At 32.4% G+C, this 16,695-nt stretch overlaps 1 protein-coding gene across 1 annotated transcript in view; it reads left to right on the top strand.

The window, feature by feature from the left end:
* LOC111045392 overlaps positions 1-8,330 on the top strand; it is a 49,821-nt gene extending 41,491 nt beyond the window's left edge. The window contains exons 7-8 of the mRNA XM_022330791.2: positions 1,458-1,614; positions 5,640-8,330. Of these exons, the coding sequence (XP_022186483.2) occupies positions 1,458-1,614; positions 5,640-5,778 (296 nt within the window). The 3' untranslated portion in view covers positions 5,779-8,330. The remainder of the gene's footprint in view (positions 1-1,457; positions 1,615-5,639) is intronic.
* Positions 8,331-16,695: the final 8,365 nt, after the last annotated feature.

Genomic DNA, 16,695 nt, shown 5'->3' with positions numbered 1-16,695 from the left:
AGATCTTATCATCCAATTATTGATTTTGTTTTGATGTTAGTTTATTGATTTTTATTTAAATTAAATCAGTTATTCCCAGGTTTATTTCAGTCTTGATATAATTATCTCTCTATTCATCAGACATTCAGTTTGAAGAAGGAATTGAATGGGTCAAGCATTTTCTTTAATTGATCCATTCATATTATTATCTAGCTCAAGTATTGATTTATTATGAGGTGAAAAAGTGATTACACAAATATTGTCAAATCCACAAAATAAGTTCATGGAGAAGTTTCACAACAATGATGAAGACAATATAGATATTAATTTATTGTCAAGATCTAATACAGAAGATTTCTGTAAAGTGTAAAGTTTTTAGCTGACAAATTTTTAGTTTCATTCAAAATTTAGACTTTTTGAATTATTACTAAGTTATTGTTCTAGATATATTTTTGATTTTAGACTCTAATAGTACCTATTTGATTAACAATTTACTCGTTTATCGGAGTATTGAAGAGCGTAAATTTGTTTCTTGAAAAGTGAAAGTGACATAGCCAACATTTTCATTTGGACAGTATGGTTGGTATAAACTGGAAATGGGACAGTTTTGGGCATGAGCCTGTTGTGCCTTTCCTCATGTTAAGTATTTGTACACAATGTGATAAATAAATACCAATCATTTATTCAATCGAGAGTAATCTCCAAATTTTACTAAACAGTCCTTCTCATTTATTTCAGTCCTATCCCACTTCTGTCAGCTAAATTATTAAATAGAAATAGAAGCTGTCGTTTAAAATACTATTTTGCAGTTGATCTGCTACCAATTTATTGAAAAATATCCATGTTTTATACTGTATAAGAATACTTCAAATTCCAAACACTTTATCACGATTTGATGTTATAATCTACATGATTATTTTGAATGTTCCAAGTGAATTTGAAAGTTGTACACAAAATTAACCACTAAAATTACACCACTAGAGCCACCACTTTTAACAAATTTATTCAGCATGTTTTCATACTTTATTAGTTCTTTGTATAGCATGAGCTATGTTTAAATCCATCATGGATTCAATGAGCATCTCACAATGCTCGAATTAATTATTTTTATCAGTTACCATGCTTAGAATTATAAATGAAAAATATATATGGATGAGTGAATTTATTTCCCCCAGTAAAAATCATTTACAAGAAAAGCCGCAAAACAAGGAAATTGACTAATCATTATTTCCAGTGAGTGTGATCAGTGTAAAACGCTTAGCCTCCATTGCATACGTTGTATTTTTTGTATACAATTTTCTCATTATTAAGTTTCATTTCCATTATCAGCATTCCGAATGATATAATATTTTTCAACTTGAAAATGACCTATGGTTGAAACTAGTCGTTAAAATATTTTAAAGTTTTTAATAAAAGGGTACTAAAATTTTTTATATTGTTTCCATTTTAATATTTTTCAAATATTTTTATGTTTGCAGGACAATTGAACAGTGTAATGGCCGTCTCGGAGAATGTGATAGTTTTGGGTATCTATCCACTGTACAACTATGTCTACCGCCAGACCTTCCAAACATTCGCCGGCTCTTTTTTCCTGCTTTCTGCCGTGATGGGTGTTATTCCTCTGGTGCTCTTCATGTGAGTTATTACTTCTTGCACATTGAATTCAATTTTGTTCTGCTTTGAAACTCCTACACGCGCTCAGCGGTCATAATAAATCAACTTGTGCTCCCATGTTTTTCTCCTGTCCACTAGTCTTTCATCTTTCTTTTCTCGGTAAAACTCTCTTTGACTAAAGAGAGTCTGTGACCAAACTCTTATAGCTCTTATCTCTCCATCCCCTGAGTCCATAAAAACTGGACTTTTCCAATTTTTCTTATTCAATTATTTCGAATCCCAATTTTTCATTTTAAGCCTTTTCAAATCCAATATTCTATTCGGTTTTATTTTCTGTAATGTAAGATTTGTAATATCGGCATTCAACATTATTGATCCACAGCTTCTGTAAACTCTTTCTTAGAGAGTTCAATATTCTGATTTTTTATCAAAACAAATAAAACTTTTCATTCGCAATTCAAACAATTGAGGGTCTTGCCAAGCCCGAAGGTTTTTCGGCGGGTGCCCAGTTACAAAAAAAACGAGTTACAATAATATTCTAATAATATTGCTCAGTTGAATATTTTGAACAAATTTGAATTTGAATGAAAAGAGATATATAGATTGAAGATGGAAAAGAAGATGATAGAGATTTGTTACGTACTTATTGAACATGGTATTGAAGTAGGTACAAGCTCTGTTTTATGGAAATTTTAGTACACTACATAACTTCGTGAGTTATCTTTGCCAATCCACCGGATATGTCATGATAATAAAAGTTTATTTTCCAATTTCTTGAGTAGCGTAGCGTGAAAATCATATAAAACCCGTCATTTTCCAAGTTCATGATGTAACTTCCATTCAAGTCTCCGATTCTCGAAATCATGTATTATTTGAGAAATAATCATGTCTGCAAATTGCTCCAAATTCATTCCAGCAGTGGAATTAAAACAAAAACCTTCCATTGACATTAATTACAGGAACAAAACTCAACGGACCCTAAACAACAGTCATGCAATGCAAAATGTGATTACAATTCAGAGCATATTACGTAAGGAATTAATAGTTGACATGTTAGGTACTGTCCGTATTATAATTATGGCGGAGAATGGCGTGGAATGTCACTGAATTCGAACTAATACTTACTTTTCTATGTAATTAAGGTAATCTTCATTCACAAGAATGCTCCAAAAAGTAATGATCAACGTTATCATCAATATCTATATTTTCCTATTCATTATCTTGTGTTGGTAGGTCCACACAATTATGAGTTTGGTACATGGAGTCAGGCGCGGATCCAGGACCCTGAGCTGTGGGGGGGAGGGGTTCGCCTCAATTGTTAAGTTTTCAATCGAAAAAGCCGATCTTCTATGTTAAAATTGATTAGATTTTTGAGTAATAAAATGCCAAGGTCATGATATTTATTTCAGCAATTACAGTAGTAGTCCAGTCACTATAATACATTAATGCTTGCATTTTATATTGCAGTTCTGATATTTCAATAAATAGTTTTGATACATAAGAGAAGTCCAGAACCAAGTTTCTCATGCAAAATTTCCTTTTGATAGATACAGAGTGGCGTAAAAACTTCGTATTTTTGAAGATAGGAAGTTCTAAATGATCTCATTTTATTAGAAATTTCATAATCTAAATGAAACGCCAAAGCATATTTTTCCTCTTGATTACAGGATTTGGCGAAAATAATTGAAAACTGGAAAATGAACCGAAAATACGAGGTTTTTGGGCCACTCTGTATCCATCACAAGGACATTTCGCATGAAAAATTGGTTCTGGACTTCTCTTATGTATCAAAATAATATATTGAGAAATCGGAACTATGATATAAAATGCAGGCAAACCCCCTTTCCATGTATATACTTACTGGACTAAAGTAACTGTAGTTTTTGTCAAACACCAGTGGATCCGCGCCTGCATGGAATGATGATACTATTCTCTCTTCTCTTCCTGATTTGATATGATCAAACATCCAGTTGGAAGTCCCTGATACCTGAATTACGGAAACCTTGCAGTTTACAGTTTTGAAATGTTATTTCAAGATAGAAAGACGTGAATGTTCTCCTTCCTTATTTGTATAATGTGTTTGTTTTCCCAAAGCGCAATCAACTTTTAAAATGTACCTTGTAATACTTCCAACATTTCCAAAACTTTCTGCTACTACTTTCATAGTTAGCCGTTAGCCCATTTGTTTGAAAATAGCGTCCAAGACATTGATCTACGTGAGTCAGGTTCTACCTCTCTATTTGCTTGCAAAATGTCTTTTACAACATATTCGAGATCAAAAACAAGAAACCTCCTCTCTGGTAGCTACGACATATTTATTCGTGAGAGTATTATAGAAACTTTCTCAACATACTATCATCGTGCTAATCTCCAGAGTATGTTCATTTCCTTTGCTTTAAATCATAACGTGGAAAAAGTTGCAAGTGGGTGGGAGCAGTGGCTACAGTTTTTCGTACGGTGGGCTTTGTTCTAATAAATAAGTGGCCTTAAAAGTCCGGCCGTTTTGATAAAGTGTCCAATTTATTTCCGTGTGTGGCGATTTTAATTTCTTGCGCGTTCCTTGCTCTCTCTAACTAACACATGTCTCTCTCTTTCTCTCTCAGGGAGAGATAGCGGGAGCAACACTTGTGAGAAATATTTCTCTCTCTCAGAGAGATAGCAGGAGCAACACGTGTGAGAATTTAAACCAGTTATTATCGTGGAATTGTTGTTAAGGGTTTGGAAAAGGGTGGTAGTCTTGATTCGCGATGTCCTTTTTAGAGGGCCTTGCTGCCCTGCTGGGGACACAAATGCTTTTTATTGCTCGAACGTTTCTGCACCTCTCACCCTGTTCATCTCTCTCCCTCTAATGGCTCCCTGCTTATTGTGCTCTGAATCGGATTTGTTGTCCCATGTTATGACATTTGCCTACTCCAGTTTCCACTCTGTATTAGTGATTCCCTATAGTTGAATGCACTTCAAACTGTCAGCTGTTCCCTTTCAAATAACATCGATGCTTTCCATCTGACCAATCCTGACAGTTGGAAGTTTTTCTCTATAGTGAGATCCACTTTGAACTGTCAGCATTCCTTTCATATATCACTGATGCTTCCCATTCAACCAATGCTGCTAGATTAAAATGAATCTGAGAACAGCATTGCTAGCCGAATATATTATTGAATATTGTTGACTGTGTTATCGTGGTCCCCCAACATTGAGTGCCGAATTTATCATTGAATTCCGCTTGTGTACGGCTGCTATATGCTGTTTTATCCTGAATTTAGTGTTATTTGTCTCACTTCGAATCAATGGAAATCGCAAAGTTTTGAAGGGCCTCTGTGCGATTTATGTCAATCGGTTTCTTGAATGTTTTCATCTATGTTATGTGTTAGAACTGCCTCTAATGCTGGATTTAAATAACCTTCCCTCTCCATTACATTATACTGTACAACATCTAAAATTCCATGCCTAATTTCTGAATATCATCACATTATGTAGTTACTAAATAATGATATAGTAACTAAACGCATTAACAATAACTCTGGCTTCAATTGGAGGGTTTTCCAACGTTTTATGTATTTTTAAATTATATTTTTTTACAATTCCTATTAAACTTCTCTCTGAACATCATTGAGTATGTTTATTATAAGTATTTCTCCTGATATTCAATGTAGAAGTTTTTCTCATTCTATTTGAAAATGTTACCTCTAAGATGAGTCTACAATCATGGAAGATTCAACTATCTTCAATATCCTTCAATATCTAATCAATATCCTATCTAATATCTTCAATAACTCTTCATTATCCCTCAATGACCCATACTAGGGCTGATGTGGAATCAACAGCAGAGAATGAAATACCAATACATTCTTGTTTTGATTCACTAACAATTTCAAGTATGGAAATCTCTTTTAGAGATTATATTTTTAATTAGAATCTATTACAGGCACACATCAGTAGATATGAATATTCTTGAAGAATGAAGAAATTTTCAAATCTCTCAAGGTTAAAGCATAATTTGGTATGGTTGTTTTGTTTCCTACTCTTATTATATTTTTCCATTACAGATACGTGTTCCTGGTGGAGCCAAACGAATTCGTTGAGAAAGAACCGAAGAAAAGCCCTCCCATAGGAATCTCAATAATTGGCGATTCTATGAAAAACGGCTCAACTCAACAAAGCTCAACTCCTGAGAAACAAGTTTGACTCAACGATGGACTTTAGAGTTCATTCATCAGTTTTTAGACTCCAACAAATTCATTTCGAATAAAAAACGTGAAACTCGAGGATTTAGTACTCGAGTATTTGTGACTTGAGTCTCGAGAAATCAAACTGGAGTTAAGTGAGTTTGCTGGAATATTGCTGGGATTTTTTAAAAGATCTGAACCATTTTACGAATATTTTCGCTGTAATGAACACTCACATTGAGTTACAATGATTTTATTGAACAATACTATTTACGGTTGGAAAATAAGCGAAAAAGTGTCTGATTGGAGCAATAGAAGAAACTGCTTCTAGAGATAGTTGTTTGTGTAAGTAGAGTGCAAAGTGACACTTTGCTGTATCGAGAGAAACGTTTACGCACAAGCCGTGGGAATAGTTTATAGGCGAGTGGGGAATAGTTTCTTGAGTGCAGCAAAGGAACTTTGCGCACTTATTACACATTGCATTTTCCTACAGCTACCATTGAATATGAAAAGTGAGTAATTAGGTGTAAAAATGTCCTATGATTCATCAAATATTTGTGTGATTTTTGGGATTTTGTTCTTGCTTATGATGAAGGTTGCAATCATTCCACACAAAAATGTTCAGAATTTGGTGTTCATGACTATAAAGGTGATACTTCAGAGTTACCTCGAACTCAATTATTTTGATATCTCAGATACATGACAAGTCACCATTATTTTCAATCTAAAAAGTGAGTATTGTCATAAAAGCCTAAAATATTCCATTTAGAAGTTCATTTATAAACTTATACATAAACAGAAACAGAATAATTATTAATAAATTTCCACTATTCAACAGTTTTTAAAATTTAACATAATTTTTGAATTTTCAATTTTAATCGAATTAATAACTGATTAAACTAAAAACAAATAATTTTAAAAACAATTGATTTAATTGAAATTATTGATTATTAATAATTTATGATAATTGTATGATTAGATATTCTTCATATTTCATTGGTTACAATATGTTTAATACATAATTCAAGTATTTAGGCTATTAATAATTACTATTCAAGTGATAACTTAATTCACAATTTTTAAACAAATTAATACCTGATTCGAACGAAAACAAATATTTCAAATATGAATTGCTTTAATTAAAATAATTTGATTGTTGAAAATAATTCAACTTATTAATATTAAAATTTATCGATTAATTTGAAAAATATTTATTTTGTGTTTTGTTATGTTGCAAGTCTGGAGTGCAGAAAATTACATTGTGATATGCAAAGTAGTACTGGTGCGAAATAGTGATTCTTTGAATTCTGTAATCAGGTGCAGGAATGTTCACTTTTCAAGGTAACTGTAGGAAAATAATATTATTGATAACTTGAGACCAGCTAAATATGATAGTTTCTTGAGAAATTATACCAACCAAAATGCGATATGTGGAAATTACATTAATTTTAGTAGAATTTGAATAATCATCCCTCCTTTATATTAAATTTATGTAGATCTCTTCAATTCCTTGTTCCCGTACAGTAATTATCAGTCGATTAATATAGTATACTTCTTCCCTGGATGTTTACTTTATGAATACAGGAACAATCAAGTAATTGAGTTGTCTAGTAAAACTATGACATATTGTATTTTTTATATATTTCTGTGAAATATTGTATGGAAGGGATGGATGTCAAGTAATGGAAACAATTATACATCCCTGTCTCTCCCCACTATCTCGAATAATATAAACCTAATTGTTATCTCATTTTTTTCGAATAAGTGCATAGTTAGTTCTCCAATTACCTCAAATAATAAAACCGCTAACACTATTCTCTTGATAGTTTGAGTAACTTGACGGTGCTTATTGTATTGAAAATTAATGGTGCTATCCGTAGTGTGTATTTCTTGTGTGGTTGGTGAGTTACGTTGGTTTTACTTCTCTCTCATAGAATATGTGTTATATCACATAGAATATGTGAGTAATTTTATAATAGAATATGTGTTATAACCTGAGTAATTTTTAAGTGTATCAGTTGAATAATTATTCAATTCAAACCTGTTATTGATTAATTGTTGTGAGCATAAACGTTCATAACTTATTATTTTTTCATACTTCAAGTTGATGAAATCTTAGTTGATACGACTAATCATCACTCACCAATGTGTAAAATATTATTGCTATAGAGTACAGAGTTTGGCCTGTTGCTGCTCACAACTTCGATAAAAAATCCTCCAATCTCATATTTTTCCTTAGCAAATGTCTAGGATGATTGTAAGTTTATGTAAATATTGATTAGTTAAACATATTTTTATGTAGAGTTTTGTATTCTCATGTTCTCTTCTCATTGATTCAAACCGAAATATGCAATGGAGAAAAAGTGGGTTTTAATACTACCTGAGTTACAGTATCTGAATTTTAGAATTGATAAGTAAGTTTATTGTAATCATAGATCCAGATATTATTAATTTCATATTTTGATTGAACAAAAAATTATTTTGTATAATAAATTATGATTTACGTTAACATTCTCTGTGATAATATTATCTCGAGATGATTTCGAATGATAATAAACCTATTTAAAATTATCAGTATTTACATTAAAATTGTTTCAATTTTTCACCCTTCTTGAAATATTCCTTGGAAATATGAAAAAGGATAAAAATGTAAACAAATAGGAGGGACTGTATTTTTGTGTAGAAAAATGGTATCTTTCTTCAATAATTATTTTACTCAAAATATTTACATCATTTCGATTTTACAACGAACTGTTATACACTTTTTCAACGATATAGTGCCGGTTGCACATATCCTGTTAATTTTAATCGTGATTAATTCAACGAGAACCAATCAGATAAGCCGTCTTATCAAAAAGACCTTCCTCTGAAATCAATCACGGTTGAAATGCGACCGGACCATAATAGTCTAGTTCGATGTAAATATAGTAGCAACGTCTACTACTGACGTGGTGGAGCGCTGTCGGACGTTATGTTAATTTTTTACATTTCTTAATGAAGATTGTTATTGACGTTTTTCACTTGACATTGAAAGGATTTCAATACTCTCGTTGAAGAGTGCTGATGGTTGAAGTAACGTCCAAAAACGCACCACACCACGTCTCTAGATGCTTATATATGAAATCGGACTGCGATATTTTCTTTGCAGTGTATACAGCTCAATGGGTTTCTATGAGATTATCATAGATTTTCAACTAGTAATATGAATTAATTTTCATAGACTTATACGGTGGGGGTCATGATATAATAATAATATGTACCACGATTACCAAGTAGCTGAATGACGTCACTTTTACCAATCACGTAGGTTTTGATCTCCTGTGAGCAACTCCTTAGAAAATGAAACAGGTGATTAAATGCGGAATACAGTCAGAAACACCTGAAATTTACCCCCAACTTCTACCATATTCTCTCATGACCTAATCCCCATTTGTCATGAAATCTACATTCAAGTTATCACTTATCACCTGATCAGATAAATTTCCAAAATAAAAATCTTCCCTTGTTTTGATTTTTCATGACTGTGCAACACAGTTTTCACGTCAAAAATAGCTAAAATTTTGCTGATTTTTTCAGGTACATTCATGCATGAAAGATTTGTTGCAAATGGTTGAAATTTTGTCGGTTTCGACGTAAGCGAAAAAGAGGTGAGATAAGGGATAAATCCAAAGTAGATTGCGGGGTTTTAACTTGCTTGACAGTAGTTTTTGTTGTACCCACTGTAGTAGTTGTTTTATTCTAGATTATTCGTTTTTGTTTTGATAAATGTTGAATTTTTTATTGATAGTTTTATTGATATATTAGTTTTGAATTAGTTATGTAGATAATTTGGCTGAATTTAAATTTTAATTCTATTTAATCTAGGTTACTCCAATTAATTTTTTGTCTAAAATTATACTGTACAGATTTCTTTGTCATGTGGGGGAGTGAAGAGTAATCAATCAGATTCTAGCTGAACTATTAAATTTTTGAGGATAATTTATAATTTTTCAAACCAATTACTCTTTATTACTAAATTTTTCATATTGTTCAGCTTTGTTTATCTTCTAGTTTGTTCAACATCCTAGATCTTTATTTATCATTGTCTTCTGACAGATTCACTTATCTATGTCATATATTGACACATTCTTCAGTCTATGTTTATCATACCCCTAAGTTAATTAATTCAAATTCATCTCCAAGCTCATTCAATTCGATTCCTTTAAAGAATCTGATAAATCTCGATCCTTATCACTTCACCTTCCAACATAATATTCTGAATCTATGTAATGGAGCTGTGTTGAGAATTATGATTTGATGTAGGTAGCCTAAGTATTGGCATTTATTGAAAAGAATATTGGCAGAGCTCTGTCTTGTAATTGAAAAGCAAGAGTAATGCTAGTTTTCAAAACTCACACACAAGATATTCCTCTTCTACTCTTGGTTTTACAGTGATTGATCAGTAAAACTCACTTGACATCTATAGTAGTTCAAAACTAATGAAACAGAGTCGTTTTATGCAAAAAAGTAGCATAACATTTGTGTTTCACATACCACATCATGGTGCTATTATACCAAGTAAACATTTCCAATGTTAATTAGATTAAAAGGAACTTGACAAACACTTACAAACATCATGTGTATGATAAGAGTTATGTTCAATCTGATAGAATCTATAAGGACGGAAAAATAAACATTTTGTTAATAACTTTGATGTGAACACAGCTTTAAAAGTGAAATCAATTCAAAATATTGTCTGCTAATCGCAACTCTTACTCTTGAGAGAAGATGTTCAAGAATTTTCAAAACTATAAATTTTATATCAAACCCACCTTTCAACTTCATTATCTCGAACAAGTTCTCTCTCAAATAAAACTTTATTTGAACTTGTTCCAAACAGTGAGAAAGCCACGCATTACTCTGTTGTTACCAATGGTTTCTCTGCATAGTGAAGCAGGAGATCGAGTTGTTGAGAGAACTGTACAAACCATCCAGAATATTTACTACCCCGAAGGATGGCTGGGAATACACCACCTAGAGAAAAATCCTACAAGAGACTGTTCACGAGTTATTATTGTAAGTTAATATTTTCAAGTCAAAATTCAGCTATTTAAGGTACCGTTCCAGGAGTTAGATTAACTTTCAATTTTCTTCATCGCTAATATCAATGTTCCCCATTACATATATTCAGTACATATATTCCCCATATTGTACCCCAGTACCGTACATATATTCTGAAAGTTTGAAGTGAATTTGAAATGATCGTTACGTTTCAATTTAATTTCTTCTCGACGATAACTTTTCTTCTGCCATTATGGACTGCATTATATCTTCTATACTGAGGTCCTCGTTATAATGGCAGTGGAGAAAGATAGGACTGTTCATTCTCATCTAAAATAATGAATTATATTTTATTAAGCGAGAAATTATTTCTTTCAATAATTTCAAAATTAAGATGAAATATTTTGTTAATTAATTATTAATACTACATTGTTGAAAGACGATCTGGCAACAGAGCAAAGCGAGAAAGAGATATACGCTTTGTTGAATGATAGACAAGGATAGCAATTCCATTGCTAATCAAACACTGCCATTATAACGTGGACCTTACTATAGCTGAAGTTTTATAACCAACATTTTGTACTCTTTTCAAATATTGAATACTTCAAACTCCGTTTCCGTTTATAGTTGGCATCAGACCTGTAATTTTTTGGTTGGAGTAGTAGTGGTTGATCCTTATTGGTCTTGAAAACAATTATTCAGCCCTGCTGTTCAATTAATTTTTTTACAAGAAAGAGAATCTACCATCGGTTTTTATCGGCAGACTTGAAAGATCATGAATCTCAATTTGCAATAATATGGACTTCCGAGCAACTTGCAAAGTTGCAACTTGCAAAAGGCATTCGACACAGTAAGCCACACAATTCTGCTGGACAAACTATATAATGCTGGTATCAGAGGTGTTGCACATATGTGGTTTTCATCCTATTTGAAAGAAAGGGTGCAATATGTTGTCATAGGAGGTGTGAATAGTGAGGTCCAGGTAGTAGATTGTGGTGTACCACAAGGATCGGTCCTTGGGCCAATCCTATTTCTTGTATTCATAAATGACCTTTTCTCATGCAACTACAATGGTGTGCCAGTGTCATTCGCAGATGACACTGCTTTTGCATATTGTGGGTTGGATGGTTTGGATTTGGAGGGTGTGATGCAGACTGATGTTGATAGGTTGTTGTTGTGGTTCAAATACAATAATCTGTCTCTTAACCTGTCAAAGACCAAGTATATTCTGTTCACACTGTCGTCAAGCTGGAATTTACCATCTGGTTTGAAGTTCCACGTTGATTGTTTGCGGAATAATTATTGTAACTGTCAAGTTGTCACGCAAATTGACTCCATCAAATATTTAGGTGTTATAGTGGATGGGAAGCTTACCTGGTCTCTACACATACGTTATGTTAAAAATTATCTTTTACATATCCTGAGAAAATTCTATTTTCTAAATAAGATTCTTCCAACCACCATTCTTAGACAGTTATACTTTGCTCTTGTTGACTCTAAACTGAATTATGGAATAAGTTGTTGGGGATCTACTTACATTACCCACTTGAGACCACTTATAACCTTACAAAAATCTATTGTCAGAGCTGTTAAAAAATCAGGAAGATATGAACATGCCTTTCCCCTTTTTCAAGATATAAAATGCTTGCCTCTAAGATACATATATGTTTTCAAAGTTTTATACCTATTCTTTGTAATGTCTGGAAACAGTGGTCAGGCACTTTTCAGGGAGAGAACAAATTATCAAACTAGGAGAGTCACTTCTGATCTGCTAAGGCTTCCCAGGTCATATACCACTAACTTGTTTCCAGAAATCGTTTGTATTTCTAGGTCTGAAATTTTTCAATAATTTACCTTTTGAGGCAAAGAGAATTGATAATAGGAAAATGTTCAAATATTACATTCTTAAATGGCTTAGAAATATCTTGCCTGATTGTTTAGAACACATGTTTTTTATTCTTTCTTAGTTTTCGACATAATAATTATTATAGTTTTTGAAAATCATATCAAAAAGTAATTAAGCCCAAACTGGAAATGTATGAGAGGTGAGTGAATGTGTGAGTGTGTGTTTTCATTTTTTTCTTGCCCAAAAATTTTTTTTTCTTCTTTCTGATTTTATTCAATTATAGTATAAGCACTCCTGCTTGCACGCGTTAAGCATTATATGCTTACAGCAAGCTAGAAATATTCTGTTTCAAAAAAGCTTTGTTTTTTTTTTCATAATACATCATACACGTAGAAAGCCTTATTACATAAATTATATTTTATACAATTTCTTCAGTGCTTTTTGTATTTTATTTCCATTTTTGATGTTTGATGTATTTGAAATTTTGTATGTATTTGATTTTTGAATCAGAATAAAAAAACAATTTGAATTTTTGAATTTTGCAGGAAAATACTCACATTTGTCTGAGATGTTTTTTTTAGTATATAGAATTGTAGCTCCCTTGCTCTAGTGATAATTACATGATGCTCTCAACAAATCTCAATAATTGGAAAGAAAATAATCAAATTTAAATTGAAATAATCAATTATTTTCAACTAACAGGAAGAAGTGATTGATCGTGTGTTGAGAGTGGAGAGATCAAGTAAGGAAATGAAATCAATGTACACCACTAGAGAATATTACCTGTGACAAAAATGTGAAGTTGGAAGGTATGATTGAGCTCAGAAATGTTCAGCAAAACATGAAAAAATTGATGGAGGAAAAATTGCTGAAGACGTGACTGTTGTTCCTGGAATGAAAAAAATATTTATCCAAATTTTCTGTTCTGAATTACACATTACTCACACACCGCCTTTATTTTTTCATCATTTGAATAGTTTATTTTTCATCACTCAAATAGTTTTTATTTTCTATAGTGAGATTCAATTTGATTTACTTAGTTTTAATATCGGCGGAACTTTTAGGTTTATTAGGTTAGGATGTGATCAATCAAAGAGAATGTACTACTACATATCTCATAACTCATTGGACCTCATTTAGTACATCGTAGAATCATCTTGTAATTTTAAATTTCGATCCAGAAATCAGTAGAAACAAATTTTCTAATCCAGTTTACTGGGGTCTGTAACTCGGTTTGAACCAAGGTATCTAGAATACATTCTAGGTACATTGGTTTGCAGGGTGAAATATCAGCTGTTCGTTTAAACCCCGTATGAAACATTATTCAGCCATATCTACAAGTAAACGTGGTTTAGCGTTGAACGTAGTGTTAGCACATGGCACAAGTTAATAATGGTGGAGCCTTAGGCTATTATATCATTGAGATATAGTTTCTTTATTCTATATATATATATATATATCGTTCTTTTTCCATTATGATACTGTCTCTATATAATAATTGCATTAAAAAATATTTGTAAAAAAATGTCAGTGTTGTGAATAAACTTGAATTAAAAAAAAGTATTTGAACTTAGTCTGTACTATAAGTGCATACGAAATTGGGTAACGCTTTCGGAACGATGCTTTCAAGAAATTTTCATTTCCTCCCTTTCACAGAGTCAGTAAAAACACTATCTTCTGAAATAAGGATGTAACACTTCGCTTCTCCAAATATTCAAGAGTTACGTGATTAAATGATGTCTAATCTATCCATCACACATTTCAGTTGTTGTCAACCTTCTACTTCATAAAATTTGATATTTGTGTGAAGGTGAATCCCATTCTGAAGTCTAAAGCTACAATGTTCGAAATAGGCTCACTTATATTGAGTGAGCTTTGAGCTCAAGTAGAACGATAGCCTAATGCTGCTAAGCTAGTCATTCTTCCAACATCTTGTTACTTATAATTCTTCCAACATCTTATTAATTTATTACTGTTTTCTTCTTTTGTCATTAAATTCTGATTATGGATGTTTCTAATTTCATGAGTTCCAAGCTTGTAGGGTTATATTTGTAGAACTTACTGCTGAATTCGAAAAAAATGGATTAGATAATATTTTGGGAGTGTTCATCTTATGCTGTTTTCAACGTTTATCATACAAATCTAGATTTTATTTTGACTTTTTTCTCTCACAATAGGATGTCAAAATAGATCGGACAATTTGCCTCTGTTGATGGAATCTAGTCTAGTGTTGGAAACATCATGAAAGTCTCATAATTTAAAATCGCATTCACATCCTACTGATTCTTTTTTATTGATATCGACTTCTCATTCGATTTATTTAGCTTGATAATTCAAGCAAACTTGATTTAAATATTATTGTCATTCTTTCGATAGGACATAGAAATAGGTCGTCGAATGAGTTTGTCTCTTTTTATTGACGAAACCTAGAACTTTGTCCTCTATTATTGTAGGCAAGTATCCAGTATTGATTCTGATTTGAAAAATTATATTTTTATTCTTGCGATAGGATATGGGAATAGGTCGAATAAGTTTGTCTCTTTATTGACGAAATCAAGAACTTTGTCCTTCAATTGTAGGCAAGTATCCAGTATTGATTCTAGTTTGATGGAGCTCTATGCCCTGCGGTTATTTCAAACCGAAGAGATATTCTCAATTTGAAAACTCTGAATGACTCAGTTATCCGCCAGTTCACGTCATTTCGGATTGCAAAAGTTTATTTTCAGTTTGAGTACAACTCCGAAACTCAATAATAACTTTTTCTGGGTTCTCTATGTCTCCCGTTCTCTCTCAAAACTCTATCAAAATAAAATTCCAATCTCAATCTCAGCTCTGTCGATTGAAAACAAGATAACCGGAGAGTTGAGACTAGAATTAGTTTCAGAGTGATTCAAGGTTCAACTCGGGGATTGGAACTTGTATAACTTGTGTAATTTCCGATCTACAAGATTAACAATCGTTTATGGAGTTTTCAAAAAGTGTATGGAGTTTCATATGATCCCAAACACATCGTGATTCAGTTTTCGATATGCTACAACCTTACACTCATTTGGATTTTGGACTTTGTATTAGATGTCAAGATACAACTGATGCTTTTCAGGGGGCTTCATTCAGAACGTGAGAAACAGACCAAAAGGTACAAAACATCATCTTAATTTCAAGGTTGGTTGAAATTGATACTTCAAGATCGTACGCAAATGAATTCAGTTCTCAATAGGAATATGAAACTTACTTTTCTGAACAAGTAAACAAATTCCTTTGCTTTTTCCAATAAACGTTTCATTCATTGTTGTAAAGTATCCACAAAAAATCTATCTATAGTTTATAATTTATAAGCCTGAATCACATGAATAACCTGGATGAATGGATATCAATAGATGTTATCAGCGGGGCCGAATTCAGCAATTTGGTGCCCCTGGGTCCAATATTCTTTCCAACCTGACTCCAGTTATCATATCTTCAAACAAATTTCCTAAGCAATTATCCTGGAGTATATTCTAATAATTTGTAGCGGGCCAATTATGCTAATTGCTTGAACACCATATCAATGGAACTCCATAATTATCATAGTTATCTGTTTTAAAAATATACTGGTTTAAAATCACTTATTGAGGTTTTAGAGAAAAATAATTGCAGCGAAGAAAGGCTGAACTAACTTAAGGCATCAGAGAATATGGAGTGACCACCAAGAGCAGTCTCATTGGACCATTGACTTGGCATTCTCAAGCTCTTTGTTTCCTGTTGGTGAGGCTGTGAGGCTGTGAGGCTGAAATGGCGACTTATCAACACATTGACCAATCAGGCAGCTCCTTGGTTTTGAATGGGTAGACTGCTTATTCAGCCACTACTAGATATATTCTATGTTTTTCCCCTGAGAAGTGTATTTAATGATAAGAAAGCAATAAAAGAGTTATTGATATATTCCAAGAACGATTGTATCAGAATATTCCAAACTTGATTCACAGTTCAACTGGAAAATGAGACTGAGAGTTTAGAGAGTTTCTTATCACTAACTTATCATTGCGTTTCAAAAGCATTCTATCAGAATTT

Source organism: Nilaparvata lugens, chromosome 8 (genome assembly GCF_014356525.2).
Source record: "Nilaparvata lugens isolate BPH chromosome 8, ASM1435652v1, whole genome shotgun sequence".
In the NCBI taxonomy this organism is placed as follows: domain Eukaryota; kingdom Metazoa; phylum Arthropoda; class Insecta; order Hemiptera; family Delphacidae; genus Nilaparvata; species Nilaparvata lugens.
The sequence above is the reverse complement of the archived record's forward strand: the minus strand, read 5'-3'. Positions and strand labels throughout refer to the sequence as shown.